At 42.9% G+C, this 23,607-nt stretch overlaps 1 protein-coding gene across 2 annotated transcripts in view; it reads left to right on the top strand.

Moving 5' to 3' along the window:
- abca2 (ATP-binding cassette, sub-family A (ABC1), member 2) overlaps positions 1 to 23,607 on the top strand; it is a 417,188-nt gene that overhangs the window by 316,463 nt on the left and 77,118 nt on the right. The window contains exons 26-30 of one of the 2 annotated variants that reach the window (XM_052036764.1): positions 3,838 to 3,958; positions 9,384 to 9,665; positions 15,043 to 15,255; positions 15,384 to 15,486; positions 16,321 to 16,646. In XM_052036764.1, the coding sequence (XP_051892724.1) occupies positions 3,838 to 3,958; positions 9,384 to 9,665; positions 15,043 to 15,255; positions 15,384 to 15,486; positions 16,321 to 16,646 (1,045 nt within the window). Of the gene's footprint in view, positions 1 to 3,837; positions 3,959 to 9,383; positions 9,666 to 15,039; positions 15,256 to 15,383; positions 15,487 to 16,320; positions 16,647 to 23,607 lie in introns of both variants that reach the window. The other variant, XM_052036762.1, reaches the window with a different exon arrangement.

Genomic DNA, 23,607 nt, shown 5'->3' with positions numbered 1-23,607 from the left:
TCTCACGAGGATCAAGAACTTATTTTGTGACCTTTGAGGGATTTGCAATCAACTCCTTTCTGAATTGATGGAAGGAATGTCTCCCCCTGTCTGTCTGCAAATGCATGTTACAGGCTTCTTGCAGTTAGAGCGCCTTAATTTTAAATTGCTATAGACTGATGCTTAGCAGCTTCCTGAGCTCACTTTCCTACTTTCGGCTTGTTTCCTGCAATGGCAAGACCCTCAACAGTGTTGAAGAGCAGAGAGACCTTGGGTGCAAGTCCATGACTCATTGGAAGTGGCTACACAGGTAGACAGGGTGGTTAAGAAGGCTTATGGAATGCTTGCATTTATTAATTGGGGTATTGAGTACAGGGGTCAAGAAGTTACGATACATCTCTATAGAACTCTGGTTAGGCCGCATTTAGAGTATTGCGTGTTATTCTGGTCACCTCACTATAGGAAGGATGTCGGGGCTTTAGAGAGGATGCAGAGGAGGTTTACCAGGATGCTGCCTGGATTAGAGGTCATGTGCTATAAGGGGAGGCTGGACAAACTTGGACTCTTCTCTCTGGAGCGGCGGAGGCTGAGGGGTGATCTGTTGGAAGTGTATAAAATTATGAGGGGCATAGATAGGGTGGACAAGCAATATCTTTTTCCCATTATTGAGCGATCCAGTACCAGAGGGCATGCATTTAAGGTGAGAGGGGTAGGTTCAGAACAGACATGAAGGGTACGTTTTTTTACTGAGAGAGTGGTGGATGTCTGGAATGTGTTGCCTGAGAGGGTGGTGGAGGCAAATTCATTGGGGCCTTTTAAGAGGGGCTTGGATGGGCCCATGAATGAGAGGAAAATGGAGGGATATGGGCATTCTGTAGGTAGGAGGGAATAGCTATGTCGGCACAACATTGTGGGCTGAAGGGCCTGTTCTGTGCTGTACTGTTCTATGTTCTAAATGTCGATTCTGATATTGAAATACAGAAATTGAGTTTCTTAATAGCTGCATCTGGTGATATCATGATCCTCAACCATTTTACCATAGGTTCCTGATGCAGGGTTTCGATCCAAAATGTCAACAGTCCTGATGCAGGGTTTCGATCCGAAATGCCAACAATTTCTTTTCTCCCACAGATGCTCCTTGACCCGCTCACTTCCTCCAGCAGATTGTTTGACTGACCATATAATTCCCTTGCAATGTCAGTCCAGATTGCCTTGATTAACTGGAATTGACTTTATGCACTCAATTTATTGCATATAACATCCATAGGAATTTAAATTTGACCCATTTTGATGGGGATAGTGTTAAATGCACACACATTTTGTATACCTGTGAGGAAACATTGATGTTCTCAATGTACTCAATAACCTGGGAAATGTTGAGGGGTGACAGGCTGCCCACACTCTTTGCTCCATTGCTTGCAATATCTGCACTTACTTGGAGTAGATCTTCCAGCAGCATCTTGGTCCACAAAGCTGCCTCTGACATTATCAGTGAGGCCCAGCTTAGAACAGGACCCTTCAGCTGTAAGTGGTTGATAGAAATGCGCTGACAACCAGCGAAGCCTTGGCCCTAGACTCCACTAGCTGTCAAAACTATCAGAGAGATCGACCATTGTGATTGTCCCTGAAAAACTAATGGTGTTTTTATTAATTTTCCAAGTTAAAACTTAAAGCTGGAAAATATTTAACTTGTATATTGAATCAATGCATAATAACTCTTTTGTTAATAGACAATGTTATAGTTTTAAGCATGTTTGCTGAAATCTGCAGTCTGCTGTGCTGCGCTGTTCAAGGGCTGTGGGTTATCTGACCCAGTGCAGTGATACAAGCTGGTTTTGATAGAATGCTGAGCTCTTCCATCCCTTGGACTTCAAATCTAATGTTGCCCTAGCCAAGCCTAAGTCACATCACAAGACAGAGATGTAAAGTGGTCCACATGTGGATGGTTAAGGATAGAAGAAAAAAATTAACAAAATGAATCCAAATGTGCACGTACCCATGTCTCAACATCCTCGTGGCCCTGAAGCAAACTTACACAATGCAAGGAGTGATCAGATGCAGCACCTTGCTGGCAGCAGCATTCGGATTGAAGAACTGCATTAAAGGAAGTCATAGTGAGGCTGTGGAGAGTGAATGGGAATGGTACCAGAGGACTGGAGGATGGTAAATGATGTCCCCTTATTCAAAAAAGGTAGTAGGGATAGTCCAGGGAATTACAGACCAGTGAGCCTTACGTCTGTGGTGGGTAAGCTGTTAGAAAGGATTCTAAGAGATAGGATCTGTGAGCATTTAGAGAAACATGGACTAATTAGGGACAGCCAGCATGGCTTTGTGAAGGGAAGATCTTGCCTCACAAGCCTGATAGGGTTCTTTGAGGAAGTGACCAGGAAGATTGATGAGGGTAGTGCAGTAGATGTGGTCTACGTGGATTTTCATAAGGCGTTTGACAATGTTCCACATGGTAGGCTTCTTCAGAAGGTCAGAGCCCAAGGGATCCAGGGGGGCTTGGCCGTGTGGATTCAGAATTGACTTGCCTGTAGAAAGCAGAGGGTTGTGGTGGAGGGAGTGCATTCAGATTGGAGGGCTGTGACTAGTGATGTCCCACAGGGATCGGTTCTGGGACCTCTACTTTTTGTGATATTTATTAATGACTTAGATGAGGGGGTGGAAGGGTGGATTAGCAAGTTTGCAGACGACACAAAGATCAGTGGTGTTGTGGATAGTGTGGAGGGCTGTCGAAGCTTACGGAGGGATATTGATAGGATGCAGAACTGGGCTGAGAAGTGGCAGATGGAGTTCAATCCGGAGAAGTGTGATGTGGTACACTTTAGAAGGACTAACTCCAAGGCAGAGTACAAGGTTAATGGTAGGATTTTGGAGGAGCAGAGGGATCTGGGGGTTCAAAGTCCCCTCACAGGTGGATAGGGTAGTTAAGAAAGCTTATGGGATGTTAGCTTTCATAAGTCGTGGGATCGAGTTTAAGAGCCGCGAAGTAATAATGCAGCTTTACAAAACTCTGGTTAGACCACACTAGGAATACTGTGTCCAATTCTGGTTGCCTCATTATAGGAAGGATGTGGAAGAGTTGGAAAGGGTGCAAAGGAGATTTACCAGGATCCTGCCTGGATTAGAGAGTATGGATTATGAGGAGAGACTAAAGGAGCTAGGGCTTTACTCATTGGCGAGGAGGATGATGAGGGGAGACATGATAGAGGTATACAAAATATTAAGAGGAGTAGATAGAGTAGACAGCCAGCACCTCTTTCCAGGGCACCAATGCTCAATACAAGAGGGCATGGCTTTAAGGTAATGGGTGGGAAGTTCAAGGGAGATGTCAAATGGAGGTTTTTCACCCAGAGAGTGGTTGGGGCATGGAATGCGCTGCCTGGGGTGGTGGTGGAGGCAGGTACGTTGGTTAAGTTCAAGAGATTGTTAGATAAGCATATGGAGGAATTTAAAATAGGGGGATATATGGGAGGAAGGGGTTAGATAGTCTTAGGTGTGGTTAGAAGGTCGGCACAACATGGTGGGCCGAAGGGCCTGTATTGTGCTGTATTGTTCTATGGTTCTAAATAACAACAGAAAATGCTGGAAATACTCAACAGATTCAGGCCACATATGTGAGAAGAAAAATAGAGTCAACATTTCAGGTTGAAAGCTCTGCATGAGAACTGGGAAGGAGAGGAAAGACGCTTGGTAAGCTGTGGGGGAGGGAGGATGTCTCTGATAGGGTAAAATCAGGGTGACCATGGGTATAAGGTGTAAACAAGGATATCTGGTCAACGGTGAGAATGTTGGTGAAAGAATGTAGGAGTTGTGAGACCAAGTTGAATGAATTGATGTTGTTTTACATTGCAGGCCCTGGATCTGAACCTGGAAGACCTGAATTTGACCAGTTTTGGTCTGATGGACACCACACTAGAGGAGGTTTTCCTGAAAGTTTCTGAAGAAGATCAGTCCTTGGAGAACAGTGACATAGGTAGATATCAAAGAACTAAAGCCAAGCGTTAGTTCTTAACTTTTATCTCTGCTGACTCACAAGTCTCACTGTTCCATTGAGCAAAAGAAGTCAGTTGTAAGAGACCAAATTGGGCTCCAAATTCACAATGCAGTAATTGTTTGCATTTATAAAGAACCTTTTACACAGTAAATGGTCCAAGATGTTTTCCAGGATATTTGAGACTCGAACAATACAGCTCTTGAGTGGTATTAGATTAGATTTTAGTTCCAATGTTAAGAAGACCTTAAGTCACATTGGGGGTCAGGTGACCACAACCCACAGTTCTACAATCAGCATTCGTGTGTGGGGCTAAATCTCGGGATTTTAAGATAAGATCTTTATTAGTCACATGTACGTCGAAACACACAGTGAAATGCATCTTTTGCATAGAGTGTTCTGGGGGCAGCCTGCAAATGTCACCACTCTTCCGGCGTCAACATAGCATGCCCACAACTTCCTAACCCGTACGTCTTCGGAATGTGGGAAGAAACCGGAGCACCCGGAGGAAACCCACGGGGAGAACATACAAACTCCTTACAGACAGCGGCCAGAATTGAACCTGAGTCGCTGGCACTGTAATAGTGTTACGCTAACCGCTACACTACCATGCCTGCCCTTTCATGATTTTGAAATCATGCTTCATTGATTTTGAATAGTGTGGAGCTCTCCAGCAGAATTCAAAGCCATCTTAGCCTGTGCCCCTACAGGGCTATGAGAACAGCAACTGGAGAGGAAACTCTGGAGTTGCTAGGCACAGAATACTGGTTGAGTTCAGCTACTTCAGTGGAGGTGGCAGTTAAGCCACGCTTTGATGGCTCAGTGTGTCACATACAAGCCTCTGACCGACTTTCAGTTTTCACCACCTTATAAAAGGCCTCCAAGGAGCATTGTGTGACCAGGCACTGAATCTATTGTGTGTCACTAGACCCACATCTCTGAGTCAAAAGGCTTGGGTTCAAGCCTCAGTGTGCTAACACAAGGGCAATGCAGAGGGAATGCTGCATGTCAGAGGTGCCATCTTTCAGAAGTGGCATTGATTAGAAGACCTTTAATAAGAATATAAAACACAGGATCAGGAGTGGGTTAATCTGCCCTCAAGTATGCTGTGCCGTTCAATCTTGGCATCAGAGGTGCTATTCTGTACTCTCCCCATACCCCTCGACTCTCCTTTAGTTCAAATATCTGATGTCAATCCCCACTTTAAAAATGTCCATTTCTTTTTTACCTAATATTTGAAAATAAGTCCCCAGATGCTGTAGTGGGCTTTGAGCCTGTGTCCATGGATCAATTGTTCAGAACTCAAGCTGTTCATCTGCTAACTTAACCATTACATCACTGCGCCTCTAAGATGGGTATTGAAGGTCCATTGATAGTGCTTTGAAAAAGGAGTAGGCAAGTTATTCCCAGTCTTCCAGGCAATGTTTTTCCTTGGTCAACATCATTAAAACTGATTACTTGTTGTCATGTGTCTGTTTTGGGGACTGCTGTGCAGGATATTACAACCAAAACTACACTTCAGAAGTATTTCATGGACAAAAAAACATTGGGACAATCTGAAGTCATAGAAGGCACTAGATGTTTTTTTCTGAGGTCTTACGTAGTCTTGGATGGAACCTTAGTGCAGGGGTACTGAGGAAATGCTGTACTGTTGGAGATTTTGTCTTTCAGATAAAACTCTAACCCAGATTTGGCCTGTGATAACTCTCAGACTGGTCCAATAAAAGGCCTCTGACATTTCACCACTTGAGACCCAAGGGTTAGTCAGATGATGGGGAAGGCATACAGATTGTAGCGAATGTTTCGGGGTCCGACAGATGACGGAGAGAGAGGCCCGTGATGTCAGTAGAGAAGGGTGGGGGTTAGTACAACGTTTAACATAGTAAGTTAAAGAAGATGTCTATCTGCAGGAAGATGAAGACCTTGAATTTTCGAACAATAGCCCAGGAAGGACGGAGTCATTCAGAATTGAAACAGGTCTCAACTCTCTAGTCAAGACAGTTTGCAAGGTCTCCTTGTGACTGCATGGCCTGCATCTGGGTACTCAGTTTTCTTCCATGTCCCAAAGAATTTGCTGTCTTAGGGGGTGATGGAGGCAAATACACTCAGCACATTTAAGAATCTGCTGGACAAGTACTTAAATTGCCAAGGCATAGAAAACTACAGACCAAATGTGGGTAAATGGGACTAGTATGGATAAGTAGTAAGGGCGGCACGGTAGCGTAGCGGTTAGTGCGACGCTATTACAGCGCCAGCGATCAGGGTTCGATTCCCATCGCTGTCTGTAAGGAGTTTGTATGTTCTCCCGTGTCTGCGTGGGTTTCTTCCGGGTGCTCCGGTTTCCTCCCACATTCTAAAAGACGTATGGGGAGGTTAATTTGGGTTTAAAATGGGCGGCGCGGACTCGTTGGGCCGGAAGGGCCTGTTATCACGCTGTAAATAAAATTTTTTTAAAACTTTAAAAATTTGGAGTGATGGGCATGGACATGGTGGGCCGAAGGGCCTGTTTCTGTGCTGTGCCACTTTATGTGCTGGTTGGTAGATTAGTTGGCCACAGGCTGTTGAAGAATAAGGGAAATGTTAATGAGCACATGAGAGAGAATAGGTTACCAGGGAATAGGATTGATGGGATTGTTCTGAGAGCCAGCATAGACTTGATGGGCTGAATGGTCTCCATTTCTGTTGCAAGGAAATATGAAAACTGTGAGAGGATCTGCTTCAGTCTTGTCGTGCACTTCACTTGTGTGGTCGAGTTTTGCACAACATGCAAAAATGTTTTTATTTTGTTCCGGGCTCCACACAGAAGTATCAACAGCACCTTTGGCTCCCAGCCTTCTACTCCAACCTGAAACCACCCCACCAATCCCAAAGCTTTTTTTTAACCGCTATTTTCAATAACTCACCTGGCAGCCCTTACCTCAGGTTGGTGTAAGATATTTGGAAGGAGAATAATGTCTCAACCAACATTATCCCTCAGCCTTTATCACAAAAAACAGGCGACTTGATCATTTGTGCAGATTCTTTTAGTGCAGCTTCACTGTATACAACGCACTTCATTTTGGGGCCACGATTTCTAAACTTGCAACATTTGCTTCTGTATAAGAGAGTGAGACAAGTGTGTACTGTATGTGCAAAATATATTAGCCTAATATTTCCTCTTGTTTCCTCTGCAACAATTTAAAGCATCCAGTTCAGCAATTTAATGGAAACGTGGAGTTGGTAATTACAGTATAATGTGCATATAATATTCTGCATAAATCTCAGTAAGGCTTCCCAATGAAATGTGTTTTTAAAACCATGGGATATGGAAGCAGCTACGTTTGGAAGCTTTGATGCATAAAGTGATTTCTGGCCATCCCAAAGTCGCTTTTGACATTAAAATTTGTGTAAATGTTGCATTGCTGGTAGATGCCTTGAGGTTATTTGATTGCTCTTTCAAAGAGTCATTGTAAGCATGCTGGCTTTATGGGTTCTTTTTGTGCATTACGTGATTACTGACCTTCACAATAATTTAGTTCCACGATAATTTAGGGCATTATCAAATTGGCTTCGTTAACCATAGAATGACCATTAACAATATAACCCAGATTGTGGAATCGGACAGATTGTTTACTGTGCCAAGTTAACTGAGATTCCGAGGAGGAAGGTATTGTTTGAACAACATAGACTTACCTTTAAACATTGAAAGTCAGGATATTAACCTCAGGGAAAGCTAGTTTACAGAAGCTTTTCTTCGCAGGTTTGTTAAGGAATGGCTTTTTTATTTTAGACATTGTTATCTCCACAGATAAAGCAATGATTTGAATTTCAGGTGGCTCATTTAACCATTTGATCATAATGCCATGGAAGAAGGCCATTTGGCCCAATGTATCTGTACTGGCCTTTAGTAAATCAATATCATTGGTCCCAGTTTCCCCCTTGTTCCCCACTGACCTACTAATTGTTGATCCAGTTCTGTTATTAAAACCCTGATTGACTCAGTTTCTTTCAGCTTTGCAGGTGCTGCATTGCTGGTCGTAACTATTATCTGCATATAATCATTTCTCTTCACATCCCCTTCCATCCTTCAGCCATCACTGAATCCTTGTCTCCGTGGCCTTGAACCAGCCTGTAATGGGAGCTGCTCCTCTCTGTTTACCTATGTAAACATTGTATCAGGAATAGAAAAAAGCTTATTATCGAAATGGTGAGAGATTGCCGAGCTCTGGGATGCAGAATGAGCTGGGTGTACGAGTGCATGCTTTGCAAAAAAGACTAATATGCAAGTAATTAGTAAAGCAAACATGACCCTCACCAATTTTTATAGATGCACCATAGAAAGCATCCTATCCGGATGCATCACAGCTTGGTATGGCAGCTGCTCTGCCCGTGACCGCAAGAAATTGCAGAGAGTTGTGAACACAGCCCAGTCCATCAGACAAACCAGCCTCCCCTCCATTGACTCCATCCACACTTCCCCCTGCCTCAGGAAAGCAGCCAACATAATCAAGAACCCCTCCCACTCTGGATATTCTCTCTTCTCCTCCCTCCCATTGGGCAGAAGGTACAAAAGCTTGAGAACATGCACTACCAGGCTCAAGGACAGCTTCTGTCCCACTGTTATAAGACTCTTGAACAGACCTCTTGTACAATAAAGGTGAACTCTTAATCTCCTCATCTACATCATTGTGGCCCTTGCACTTTATCTGTCAACCTGCTCTGCACTTTCTCTGTAACTGTGACACTGCATTCTTTTTTTTTCCTTTTGTCCTACCTCGATGTACTTATCGATAGAATGATCTGTCTGGATGGCACACAAACAAAAGCTTTTCACTGTGTCTCGGTACATGTGGCAATAATAAATCAATTACCAATGATTATCGATTATTGCTAGGAAAATGGAATACAAAAGTAGAGAGGCAATGCTTCAGTTCTGTCGGGCAATGGATGCAGTATGTTGTTTATCAACATGCCACAGACACTCTTTCCCATGTGAAGAGTTTCCAGTCTCAGGCCTACTGCAGAGACAACAAATGGGGAGGTGTATTCTTGTGAGGAAGTAACACAAGGTGGGCCTGCAAAACACACTCCCACTCCCCAGCCTATATTTAATTGTAACATTTACAGTGATGTACAATTCATGTTAATTTAAGTTCATGTTAACTTATGTTTGACATATTTTTAATGTACTGTGCTACTGCTGCAAAAAGCTAATTTCCATGGCATTTATAACCTGTGTATGTACGTCTATGACAACAATGAAATTGAACTTGAACAGCACCCCCCCCCCCCCCCCCCCCCACACACACACACAGGAAGCAAGGTAAGTTTCAAATGCAATTAGAGTCTTAACAAAGCTTGAAGATAGGTGAAAGTATTTGGCATATCTCAAAATGCATGGAATTTGGTTTTGATCTTGTTTTTTAAGATGACAAAGATTCGGGGAAGGAGGGAATGCAGACCCCACAGACGGACCAGAGAAATGGCCGCCACAAAGACACCCCTCCTAAAGAAAGTTCGCGCAAGATGGAAGTGAATGTGAGCAATTTGGTCACATGTGCCACACTCAGTCAGTCCCAGTCTTCCGTTCATTCCTCCTCTTCCGTTGGTTCTGTCCGAGGTGATGAGATGGGTGGTTATTCTGAATTCTATGGAGACTACACACCTCTCTTCGATAACCTGACTGATCCAGACAATCTCAGTTTACAAGGTATGTGAACGACCAAATTCCAAACTGACAATGTCCATTATACTGTGTGTTTCTGGAGCTGGTAAATGGCCGAGCAAGAACTATTCTCCATTTGACTTCTGGCTTAAGGACTCCAGCAAACTACATTCAGGGACGAATGTGGAGGATAAAGAAAAGTTCCTCAAGTAAACTTAATCCATTTTTATTTTTTTTAATCCCTTCTCCTCAATGTAATGATTAACTGTACCAGATCTTGTTGCAGGAGTGACCATTGGAGTAGGTATTATGTGAGTGCCAACTCTAAATTTATGCTCCCATTGACTCTATGTAGGGTATATCTTCTTGCGAACAGTGGAAGTTTGTGTATTTAATGTTTATGAATGAAAGCAGTTGCACGCACTTTATCTCATTCATGTTTGTGAATCATGAAGCTCTATTACATGTAGTGTTGAATGCAGAGATGATTTTCTGATATATTGAGCAAAGAATTAAGGAGTAGTTAACTCTCAGATGTTTCTCAGTGTCACTGAATCTCAGAATGTGTTGGATTTATTCATCAGGCCAGGCAGCATATGTGGAGAGAGAAACAGAGTTAACTTTTCAGGTCATTGACAGATATAAAATCATCAACGTGAGGTGTTATCTATTTCTCTCTCCATAGAAGCTGCACAGTATTTCCAACGTTTTTGGTTTCTTTTCTAAATTTCCAACATCAGACATTTTATTTTGTTCTTTAGTCACCATATCTTTGTTGCAATGCCTTTAGTAATTTCCTACTTTAGAAGAATATTATATTGTATGATATATTATGTTATATTACATTGTATAAATTAAAATGAAAATTAAAATGAAATTAACACTTCAGCTTCAAGAGAGTTGAAAGGCCATTGACCTGAAATATCGATCTGTGTTTAATATTGCTGATTTCTTTGAACTCTGACTTGCATCAGTGTCATTTAGATGCTGACCAATGTGCTACTGTATGTCACAACTTTAGTGCTATTTTGCTGTTCTGAAGATTTAGATATCCTGTAGTACAAGAGAATATGGTATCTGCTATTTTAAAGAACTGTCCAATTTGCCTTACTTTCTCAGTTCTTTTCCAAGAGCCCTGCATACATTTTTTGTGAAGTTATATTTCATGTTGCTTCACTCATAGTTGTTATAAATGACCAACTTTTTCTTCATTTTCAATGAGTCCACTTATGACACTGTAAAAATACTGACTTCAGCCAGTGCTGTTCCAACTTGTATATCTGGTATGTGGGGCCACATGGTCACTGAGTCTGCAACGTTTGTTACAAAGGCTGCAGCACCGTTCTCTATCTACATTCTGGGAATCTTTCCAAAAAAACATATTCAATAGCAAGACCTTTGTTCTTCATCTTTATTTTCAGCTCCATAAACTGAAGCGAGTAAGTGACACTTTACTGAGATATAAATTAATAGGTCACAATAAAAATTGGCTCCAAATGTACTGAAGCACCTTCCTGTCAAACTACTATCCACCTTGGAGAATACTCTTCAGTTCAGTATGTATTGTATAGAATTGGCCTACTGGCGTCTACCCCTGAGGCTCTATAGCAGAGGTGGCATTTGTATGCAAAACATTGCTCAGTGTTATAATTGCCTCATTATACTTATAAAAACCAATTCTGTGGGGTTTCACTGTACAAATTTCACAGTGAATGGAGCACAGATTTTTACTATTCTAACCTCATCGTTTTGTTTAAACCTGAGCTTGTAAAGTGGCATTTTCATTCAGGCTCATGTCAGTGGATGAAGTCTGAAAATTGAGGTGAAGTTTATAGCACTTCTTTTCTAAAAAAAAGGAACTTAATGAGGGTCAACACGGAAAAGATTCATTGTGGTTATATAGCCGTGGGTATATGCCCACACAGTTCGGAGCTGGGGATCCATTGTAGATTCAAGTACAATGGGGATGATGTGGTGGCAGTAGGAACTGGAACAGAAGTTTGAGATATCGAGTGTAAGGGGACGGTACACAGTTAATGGAAGAACCCTTAACAGTGTTGATGTACAGAGGGATCTTGGGTTCCAACTCCATAGCTCCCTGAAAGTGACTGCACAGGTTGATAGTGTGGTAAAAGTTAGGTTACAGCTATATAAAACTCTGGTTAGGCTGCATCTGGAGTACTGCATTCAATTCCGGTCACCCCATTGTTGGAAGGATGTGGAGGCTTTGGAGAGGGTGCAGAGAAGAGGTTTACCAGGATGCTGCCTGGATTAGAGAGCATGTGCTATAAGGAGAGGTTGGACAAACATGGGTTGTTTTCTCTGGAGCATCGGAGGATGAGGGAAGACCCGATAGAAGTTTGTAAGATTACATGGAGCATAGACAGAGTAGACAGCCGGTATCTTATTCCTAGGGTCGAAATGTCTAATACCAGAGGGCATGCATTTAAAGTGAGAGGGGGTAAATTCAAAGGAGATGTGCGGGGCAAGTTTTTTACACAGAGAGTGGTAAGTGCCTGGAATGCGCTACCAGAGGTGGTAGTGGAGGCAAATACGATAGAGATGTTTAAGAGGCTCTTAGATAGGCACATTGTACAAAGAATGGAGGGATATGGACATTGTGTGGGCAGAAGGGATTAGTTTAATTAGGCATTTAATCACTAGTTTAATTAGTTTGGCACAACACTGTGGTCCGAAGGGCCTGTTCCTGTACTGTACTGTTTTATGAAGAAGCAAGACCAATTTGCAAGACTTTGTGGCAAAGTGGGCGCAGCTGGGTAGAGCCACTACCTCACTGCGCCAGTGGCTCAAATTCAATCTTGAACTCTAGTGCTCTTTGTGTGGAGTTAAATAATTCTTCTTGTGACTGTGTAGGTCTCCTCCCACTTCCCAAAGATGTGTGGGTTGGTAGATTACTCACCATTGTAACTTGCCTCCAGTGTAGGTGAGTGGTCATATCCGACAGGAGATGATGGGAATGTGAGGAAAACAAAATTGGATTGGCATAGGATCAGTGTAAATGGGAGCTTGATGGTCAGCACAGTCTCAGTGGGCCGATTATTATGCTGTGTGACTCAAGAAGTGGAGTTCACAGCGAGTGAAGGATTAGAGCAATGTTTCTCAACCTTTATGAAGTCGGGACCTTCCAAATCATCCTAGCCATTTTTGTCTATTTTTATTGTTAGATTTGTGCATATAGGCTTGAAATTTTAATAAAAAGTGCATGCTGTGGGAAGTAATTAAGTACAATAATCTGAAACTCACACTTTCTAGTATAAATAACAATAGCAAAATAGTTTTCAGTTAAAATGTAACACTTAAAGAAACCTTTAACAGGAGTGAGCATGGTCACTTCTGTTTTTTAAAATGTAGGCCCTACCCACCTGGTAGAATTGAAGGAGAGTGCTTTGCTTTATATGTGTATTCCATTCCCAAAGCAAACTGCAGATACCAGTACACTATTTTACAAAATTAAAGGCATAACAACAAGGTCATGCTCTATCAAGATTATTCTACATTTACACATTACGGACAGGTGTGCACTTGCTGTCACACACTTGAGTACATGCCCGGGGGCACAGACACCGTTGTCCACTGTCTCCTTTCTCGTTCCTCACCCACCTTCCCAGCCCCACTCCCGGCCGTCTCCGGCTCCCAAATCCCAGCTGCAGAACTTGCCACGTTACTGACCCCCACCTCTGGCTGCACCCCGACCCACATTCCCAGCTCTCTGCTCCAGCCACACACCTACTTCTCATCCAGACCGTGGCTCCGGCTGCAGACTCAGGTCACGGCTCCATCTGCACACGTGGACTATGTTCCTGACACATTCCCAAACCTCAGCACCCGCTTCGCACTGACACACATATAGATAGGTGGTCAGGATCTTTGTCCTGTGGTAGGGATATCAAAAACAGGAGGACGTGGGTTTAAGGTGAGAAGGAGTTTTAAAGGGATCTGAGGGGTAAGTTTTTTGCACAGAGAATGGTTGATATCTGGAACCTGCTGCCAGAGGAGTGGTGGAATCAGATGCAATCACTACATTTGAGACACTTAGACAGGCACTTAGGTAGACAAAGGATAGAAGTCTATGGAGCTTATACAGGCAAATGGGGTTAGTGTAGATGGGCAAAAAGGTTGGCATGGACTTGGTGGGCCGAAGGGCCCGTTTTTACACCTCGATGGAGATATTGGGTGGGAAGACTGAGAAAGATGTGATGTAAGGTAAGATATCTTTATTAGTCACATGTACATTGAAACACACAGTGAAATGCGTCTTTTGCGTAGAGTGTTCTGGGGTGCAGCCCGCAAGTGTGGCTGCGCTTCCGGCACCAACATAGCATGCCCACAACTTCCTAACCTGTATGTCTTTTTTTTGGATTGTGGGAGGAAACCGGAGCACCCGGAGGAAACCCACGCAGACACGGGGAGAACGTACAGACTTCTTACAGACAGTGGCCAGAATTGAGCCCGCGTCGCTGGTGCTGTAAAGCATTACGCTAACTGCTACACTACCGTGCCTGCCCTTTCACTACCGTGCCCGCTGGTTGAAAAATAGCTTTCTATTATTACCATTATTGAAAACTAGCTTTCTGGTATTTTTTGTCAAAGTGGATTACCTGGCATTTTCCCACATCACAGCCACATGTATTTGTGCATCTTGAAATACTTCGGTGTACAAATGCTTAATCATTCAGATAAAAGAAAGCTGGAAATTTTACGAATGGTATGAATGTACAAAGCACAAGCCCCCTGTAGAAATGTGACATTGAAGGGTGGGGTGGGGGGGGGCAATGGAAATTAGTTCAAAATATTGACAATTATGATATCATTCAGAAGCTCGGGGATCCTTTAAACAGAAAATGCCACCAAAAAAAAAATGTCATTGATGGGAAGTTACATAGGAAGGTATATTGTGTGGGGCCTGCATAGGGATATAGACAGGTTCAACAAATGGGCTGTGATGTGGGAAAATGCCAGGTAATACACTTTGATAGAAAGCTAATTTTCAGTAATGGTAATAATAAAAAGCTATTTTTCATCCAGCATAAAACTACGAAATGCTCAGAAGACCAGGTGACGTCTGTGGAGAGAGAAAAACAGAGTTAATATTAGGCAATGACCCTTCATTGAATTGATAAAATGTGAGGAAACAAGTGTGCTTTAAGTTGCAGTGAGAGGAAGGGATGGAGAGAGGAAGGGAACACGGTTAGGGTGATAGGGTGCAGGCCAAGGTTGTCCAGGGAATGCACTCGTGAGACAGGATTGGCCATTATCTTCATGAATGGTGAACAGGCTCATGGTGGATGTATGGTCTACTTCTGCTCCTATTCATTAAATAAATTCTTGAACTTGGGTTTTCTGAATTAACAATACCCCCAAATGCTGATTCCTGTTTCCTGTTTACTTCTGTTTACAGCAGAACCAGAACCAGACCTGAAGAGCATTGTTTTGGAGGGTCAAGGAAGTACCAAACTGGAAGGTTCTTGGCTGAAGCTCTGTCAGTTCTATGGACTGATAGTGAAGCGTTACCACTGTGCCAAACGCAATACCAAGAGTATCTTCTCGCAGATCCTGCTCCCAGCATTCTTTGTATGTGTGGCAATGACGGTGGCACTCTCAGTTCCCGAAATAGGTACTTGGCATTGATGTATGAGCCACGAGACCTTGCATTGACAGGATGATTTGGTTAAACTGTTTTAGTCGAACCATCTTGATGTGGCCACCTCTGGAGTTCTTATGTCATTTGTTTCATTGTTCCAGGTGACTTGCCTCCTCTGATCCTTTCCCCATCTCAGTACCACAACTACACACAACCTCGAGGAAACTTCATACCATATGCAAACGAAGAGAGAAATGAGTACAGGTATCTTTGATGCTGCTTGCCATAGCAAAAATTATAAGAAATAGTGTGCTTTAAGAAAAGTGGGCTTCAAAAAAACTTCAAGAAATAGTGGGCTTGAGGTATAAGGAGGGATTGGGCAGGCTAGGACTTTATTCCTTAGAATGTAGGAGTCTGAGGGGTGACCTTACAGAGGTGTATAAAATCAAGAGGGACATAGATAGGGTGAATGCATACAGTCTTTTTCACAGGGAAAGGAAATCAAAAACTAGAAGGCATATGTTTAAGGTGAGCGGTGAAAGATTTTAAAAGGGACCTGAGGGGCAAATTCTTCACACAGAGGGTACTGTGTTTACGGAATGAGCTGCCAGAGAAAGTGGTTGAGGCAGGTACAATAACAACATTTAAAAGACATTTGGATAAGTAGATGAATAGGAGAGGATTAGAGGGATATGGGACTAGCTTGGTGGGCACCATGGTCAGCATGGATGAGTTGGGCCGCAGGCCCTGTTTCTATTCTGTAGTATTCTATGACTCTATAACATGTAAAAGTTGAAGTAATATAGAATGAGAGGTAAAACAAAAATGATAATCAGGTCTTTCAAGAATTGTGCTCATCTTTTGAGTACTGTAGGTAAAATATCCTGTAGATTTTTTTTCCAATTCTCAAGTAAGACTTTGGGATGTCATTACGGTGTTGCGGTCCACTTTAATCAATTCTGACCAAGCGTAGTACCTGAGAGCAACACTGCCACTCACTAGTCATGCTTGGAAGAATATATAACCTAGTAAAATACAGAAGAAAAACTGCAATTAGCAGGTTATCTTGAATATGGCCTTGTTTTCATTCTAACCCAGGATAAAGTTATCACCTGATGCTAGTCCCCAACAACTGACCAATACCTTCTATCTGCCCTCGGGGATTGGAGCTACCTGTGTCCTAAAGACTCCATACAACAGCACATTAGACCAGCTGGTACAGACCCTGAATCTATCGACCAGTGAGACGAAGATGCTGGCATCCAAGTACTTCGACTCGATGTGTCTGGACTCTTTCACACAAGGCCTACCGCTCTCAAACTTTGTTCCTTTGCCCCCTTCACCTGCTCCTTCAGATTTTCCCGACACAGGAGCTGATGAAGGAACACACATGTGGAATTTGACATCACCCGTTACAATGAAAGGTATGTAATTGTGGAAGGGTTCTTAGGCAATATTTTACAGGAGTATATTCATTTCTGCTGACACTTTCAGGACAGATTTTAGATGGGATCAATCAAATAGATCACAAAGAGCACCTTAATTGAGTTTCTCGAGGTATTGTTAGTTTCTCCTCACACTAAACTAACATTGATCAAATAAAGGCACCAAAGAATACAAGTTGACATGGCTTTAAGCCATTGGGTAATGATTCTAGATGAAAGGTACATGAGTGTGAGTCTGGAACACAAAGGTGCCTGCAGCTGGAGAATGAATTGTCATCACAGCTTTAGGATTGACAAAGTGGAAAATTAACTGTGAAAGGCTTACATGCCAGAGCCAGGGCCTGGGTATATCCTGGGAAGAATAACTGACAAACATGTAGAAGTGAAGCAGGGAAAGATCAGGTCGTCTATGAACTCTCACCACACTCATGATAGCCTGATAGGACATTGTGATCAGGTATTTTCCACGCCTCTTTCCCCACATCCACATGATCTTCCAGGATATGAGGAAAAAAATGTCTATCTGATCGCCTTGAAGAGTTACCACTGAAAGCCAGTTTAGTCCAGTTTAGACCTGATGTGCTGTCAGTCTATGGCCATTGGCTGATTTAGAATTATGCCAGTGTCTAAATAAATATAGAAGTTAGTGTTATTTTTCTTGAACTAAAAGCCCACATTGCTTCTATTTTTGCCTTTATGATGAGGAACAAGGCTCATCTTTTGGTTTGGCCTTAACTTCAGTATTTATTGGTGCAGACTTGGGTAAAGGCCCAGCACCTGTACAGTACCTTTTGACCAATTTCACAGTCTACTGTTCGCAAATGAATTTGTGAATCTATTTATCACATTTAATAGAGGAGCAGTATACAAGTTGTCAGTGTTTGATGAAGCAGTTCCTCGGTATACATTATACAGTGATGTTTCAGCTCCTGTGAACTAGTACTGCTCTGTCTTTGTGGTTTAACCTTTGTGGTGTCTTTCATTGTTTATACTGTGGTCTCTGTGATATCAGTGAACATTATAATGGGTCAGCATAAACGTTCCAATGTGATCTTAAAATGAATGATATATAAATATGATTGAATTATTGGTTGTTTCCATAAGAGGGAGAGTCTTGAACATTGGGAATGTAGTTTCTAGGTAAGGGGGCAGTCATTTAAAACTGAGCTGCATAGGAATTTCTTTTCACAAAGAGGTGGTGAATATCTGGAATTTTTTACCCCGGAGAGTTGTGGCGGCTCAATCGCTGGAGGTATTTAAAGAGGAAGTAGATAATTTTCTTTTAAAAGATCAGAGGATTGAGGGCTGTGGGGAACTGATACAGGAAAGTTGATACCTCGAGCAGATCACTACGATCGTGCTGAATTGCAGGGCACGCTTGAGGTCAAGTGGTTTACTCCTGCTCCTATTTTCTTGTGTTTTTGGTTCCCTTACTGTCATTTGTTCTGACCTTGAGCATCTTGTTCACATATTGGGACGTTTAACCTGCACCAGGCTTAGCTTGAAGGATGTTTCCTTGAGTTACTGACCCTTGAGAAGCTCAAAAGAAGGGTCTTTCATTATTTCCCAATGAATCCTTTCTCTTTGATGTATTCCCTCCAGTCAAGCTCTCTTCTGTTTAAGCTATGAAGTATTTCAGAGGAAGTGGTAGAGGTGGGTATAATTACGATGTCTGAAAGACTTTTAGACAGGTACATGGGTAGAAGAGGTTTAGAGGGATATGGGCCAAATGAAGGCAAATGGAACTAGCTCAGATGGACATCTTGGTTGGCAGGGATGAGTTAGGCCGAAGGGCCTGTTTCTGTTCTGTATAATTCTATGAGTTATTATAACTTGTTATTGAAACTCAATTCATGGGGCTAGAGATTCTCTCATGTCATACGTGTTTTTATATTCTAATGAATGAATTTTCCCTAAGACTTTGTACACAATTAGCACACAAGAAAATTTGAGCCTGGTCCTCGGGTCACTTCTTAAGTGGAATACTCAAGCAGGTCATAACTGAAGCATTGACAACTGCCCCAGGTTCAGTTGAAGGTTCTGGCCTGAGCTGTACTGCTGTTGGAAGACTGAGGCATTGATCCTCAAGATACCTTCTGGTTATCTGTATTAATCTGTAACGTTTGCCCTCAGCTACTACATCCCACCAGCCCACAACCCCTCAGGCAATCAGTCATCAACCTATTTGATAAGAGGCAGTTTTATGTTGAGTCCCCTACCATCAACATCCCAGGAGTAGCCAATGACAGGATCGGGTCAGAGACTGAGTATCCTGCAGTGAGTAACTCGCCTCCTGACACCACAAAGCCTTTCTGGTGTCTACAAGCCAAAGTCACCCGTGTGATGGAGTACTCGCCACTTGCCCGGGTGAGTGCAGCTCCCAACAACATTAAGACACTCGACACCATCCAGACAAAGCCGCCTTCATGTGTCTTCATTTTTCTACTCCACTATGAAGTGTCTTCAAGGTTTGCCCACTTTGAAGAGGTTTTCCTACTCTTTGTTTCTCCAGACAAAGCAGTTCACTCGATTGGCATCCCATCAACCACCCTAAAACCTCCACCAATGGTATGCCATGGCTGCCACATGTACCTGCTCCAAAGTGACTGTAGTTCCTCATCCAGGCTGCTCTGAGACCACCTCCCAAACCTGCAATCTCTACCAATAAGAAGGATGAAGGCTGCAAGGGTGTGGGAGGACTACCGCCTGTATGTTCCTCTCTGAGTTGCACTGTCCTGCCTGGAAATCTGTTGCCATTGCTTCATTATCTCTGGGTCTAATTGCTGGAACACCCTGCCCAGCAGCATTGAGGGAGTACTTTCACCGGGGCAACTGCAATGGTTCAAGCACTCTTTGTGGGCGGTTAGGGATGGGCAAGAAATTATGGTCTTGCCAATAAAGCCCTGATTCTGAAAAATGTATTTATTTATTTTAATTTAACAAAGGCTTTGCCGATGTTCACATGGCTGCTGGGATCTTCTCCCCTTTCTCCATGATTTTCTCCCCAGTTGTCCTGATCTTCTGTCTGATCTGACCTCCCCTCCTCTCCAAATGTTTCCCACCATCCTCTTCCCAACACCATATTTTCCCCAACGCTCCATGATCATCTTCCACCATCTCCCATCCACAGATGACTGCTCATTACTGTTGATTATCTCCACTTTCTTGGTCTACCGCAGTCAATATTCAGGCACAACAGCAGTCAAATCTCAGGGGTTTTTCCCCCAAGCTGGTATCAGACCTCCACACAGCTTTAGCTGAAGATGTGAGAACACCCCTTAGAGATTCTGGCCCATGGTACGCTTGTAAACCTTGTGTTGCTGAAGGAAGAAATAATGCTTCAGGTGTTGTTGGAGCAACACACACCCAGGCTGGATATCTGAAATAATGACAGAACATGCTGGAAATGACTGTGACTATGACTGGGATGACAGATGTGTTTTGATCCACAAAGTGTGCTTGTAATATATCAGGACTGTACAGATCAATTCTGCAAAATAAATCAAACTTACAAGCCCATCAACTATGAAGGTTAAATTTAAGGTGATCAGGTCCATTCTATTCATATTCATAACTGAGCTAGAACAGAGTATGGCCAGATTAGGACAAATGGCTAAAACTTTTCATGTAAGTACCCGAGAAGGTTAACAATATAGAGAGAAAGTTAGAGCAAATAAAGTCCAGGCAATACAGTGCACAGCAGTCAGTGCTTCTACCTTCTCCCTCATAGCTCCAGATATCAGGGTTTGATCCTGACCTTGGGTGCTGAGTGCAAGGAGTTTGCATGTTTGCCCCTTAGTGCAGGTAAGTGGCTGACGAGTCAAAGGAGAGTTGATGGCCATGTGAGAGAGCATTGCAGAGCTGAGGGGGAATAATGAGAGTGGGAATGGACTGATGGAATTGCTCTGTTGGGACCTGGCATGAACTCGATGGGCTGAATGGTCCCCTTCTATGTCAAGGAAATTTCGGCATGCCCCCGATGATAAGTCACCAATTCTTACAGATACACCACAGAAAGCATCTTATCCAGATGCATCACAGCTTGGTATGGCAACTGCTCTGCCCAAGACTACAAGAAATTGCAGAGTTGTGAAGACAGCCCAGTCTATCACACAAACCAGCCTCCCCTCCATTGGCATTGTCTATACTTCCCGGTGCCTTAGGAAGGCAGCCAACATAATTGAAGACCCCTCCCACCCCAGTCCTTTTCTCTTCTCCCCCCTTCCGTTGGGCAGAAGATACAAAAGTTTGAGAGCACGTACCACCAGGCTCAAGGACAGCTTCTGTTCTGCTGTTATCAGACTCGTGAAAGGACCTGTCATGCACTCAGAGATGAACTCTTGATCATCCAGTCTACCTCATCATGGCCCTTGCACTTTATTTGTCTACCTGCACTGCACTTTCTCTGTAACTGCAACACTATATTCTGCATTCTGTTTTTCTTTTTACTACCTCAATGTACTTATGTATGGAATGATCTGTCTGGATGGCATGCAAACAAACGGTTTTCACTGTATCTTGGTACATGTGACAATAATAAACCAATACCAATAATAAGTAATAAAGTCCTGCACTGCTGAATACAAGGCAACCAACTTGCCTCGATGAGATTCCACAAACTGCAATGTGATATTGAGGGAATCTCCATGAGTGATTTTTGTGAGGGCTACTTATTGACCTTGACTTTGTACGTTTAAATCATTTTCTCAACACCTCCCTTTGCAACTGGATCCTTCACCAACAGACCACAATCAATAACGATAGGCAGCAACACCTCCAGCACGATTATTCTCAACACCGGTGCCCCACAAGGCTGCGTCCTCCCTATACACTCATGACTGCATGGCCAGATTCTGCTCTAACTCCATCAACAAGTTTGCAGATGATACCACTGTAGTGGGCCATATCTCAAATAACGATGAGCCGGAGTACAGGAAGGAGACAGAGAGCTTAGTGACATGGTGTCATGAAAACAATGTTTCCCTCAATGTCAGCAAATCAAAAGAGCTGGTCATTGACTTCAGGAAGGAGGGAGGTGCACATGCTCCTGTCTACATCAACGGTGCTGAGGTCGAGAGGGTTGAGAACTTCAAGTTCCCGGGGGTGAACATCACCAATAGACTGTCCTGGTCCAACCATGTAGACACCACGGCCAAGAAAGTCACCAGCGCCTCTACTACCTCAGGAGGCTAAAGAAATTTGGCATGACCCCTTTGACAATTTTTATTGATGCGCCATAGAAAGCATCCTATACGGATGCATCAGGGCTTGATATAGTAACTGCTCTGCCTGTGACAGCAAGAAACTGTAGAGAGTTGTGGACACAGCTCAGCACATCACGGAAACCAGCCTCCCCTCTGTGGACTCTGTCTATACTTCTCACTGCCTCAGTAAAGCAGCCAGCATAATCAAAGACCCCATACACCCTGGAAATTCTCTCTTCTCCCCTCTCCCATTCGGCAGAAGATACAAATGAACGGTTCCCTCATTTGATAAAATGGACTCTTGACCTCACAATCTACCTCGTTATGACCTTGCACCTTATTGTCTACCTGCACCGCTCTTTCTCTGTAACTGTAACACTTGATTCTGCATTCTGTTATTGTTTTACCTTGTGCTACCTCAATGCACTGTGTAATGAATTGATTTGTATGGACGGTATGCAAAACAAGTTTTACACTGTACCTTGGTACATGTGCCAATAATAAACCAATTCTGATTCTGCATGGATGCTGTCTCATCTGAATATTTCCAGTATTTTCTGTTTTTGCTTCAGAATTCAAAGAACTGCAGTATTTTCCTTTTCCGTTTAGGGATTGATGAAGTTACTGAATAAACTACCATTCATCTGCATCTAAATCGGATGTATACAGGACCTTACTTGTGAAGAAGCAACTAACGTGGCTTCGACACTGTTCATTTGGTTGCTTTTTGTCCCAGCACCTATGATCAGGAGTTAAATGAGGCTTCAGACAATGTTAATTCTAAATGGGAAGCTTAGAATTTCAATAGATCTATTAAAAACCAAGCTGCTGTGTAAATGGATAGATCTAGTTTATTATTTAAGAGCATTCTCATTAATTCTGTGTGGATTTTAATATCCAGAAAAAAATTATGTGCATTTTAAATGTAAGTTAATTAGGCTGGATCGCATAATGTGTTCTGTGAAGAAGAAATTTCAATGTATTGTTACTCTAGACATAGAACTTGATTCAAATATATTTAAAATTTAATATGCACTAGATGACAAAAAAATGTCTAGATTTTTCTCGGCCGTCCATCACCATTTTAGACTTTGGACTGATTTTAAAAGGCATCATGTCAGATTTATTTTTTGTAGTTCTGTCATCTGTGATTGTAAACACTGAGACCCTGTAGACTTGGATGTTCCAGCATTCTCCTGATTATCTTTCCATCTTTCACACTCCAGAAACAAATTCATCCAAAGCACTTGCACCCTTTCCATTCACCCATCCCCTGTGTGTTCACAGAGCTACAATGGCTCCCAGTCCCATGAAGTGTGACTTCAACATTTTCATGTATGTGTGGCATCAACCATTCCTAGCCTGTAACTCTCCTTCACCTCTGCAGCCCCTATCAGGGAATGGTTACAGAGCAGGAGGAGGCCATTCGGCCCATTGTGTCCATATGTCCAAGCTCAACTTGCCCACCCCCAGGCCCTTTTTCTGTAGCCTTGCAAATTTTTCCTTATATATTTGTCCATTTTGCTCTTGAAAGCCACAATAAAACCTGCCACTACCACATCTGCAGGGAATGCATTCCAGATTCCAAACACACGCTGCATTATAAAATTTTCTTAATTCTTACTCTTAATTCTCTTCTTCGACAACTGTGGCCTCAAGTTTAAACTATGCAGAACCCAGGATCCAGAATTCCATCCCTACCGCTCTCTCTTTCACTCCTCTTGCTTCCTCCCTCT

The sequence above is a fragment of the Pristis pectinata genome, chromosome 23 (assembly GCF_009764475.1).
Source record: "Pristis pectinata isolate sPriPec2 chromosome 23, sPriPec2.1.pri, whole genome shotgun sequence".
NCBI lineage: Eukaryota > Metazoa > Chordata > Chondrichthyes > Rhinopristiformes > Pristidae > Pristis > Pristis pectinata.
Note: the sequence above shows the minus strand (reverse complement) of the source record. Positions and strands in the feature narration are given on the sequence as shown.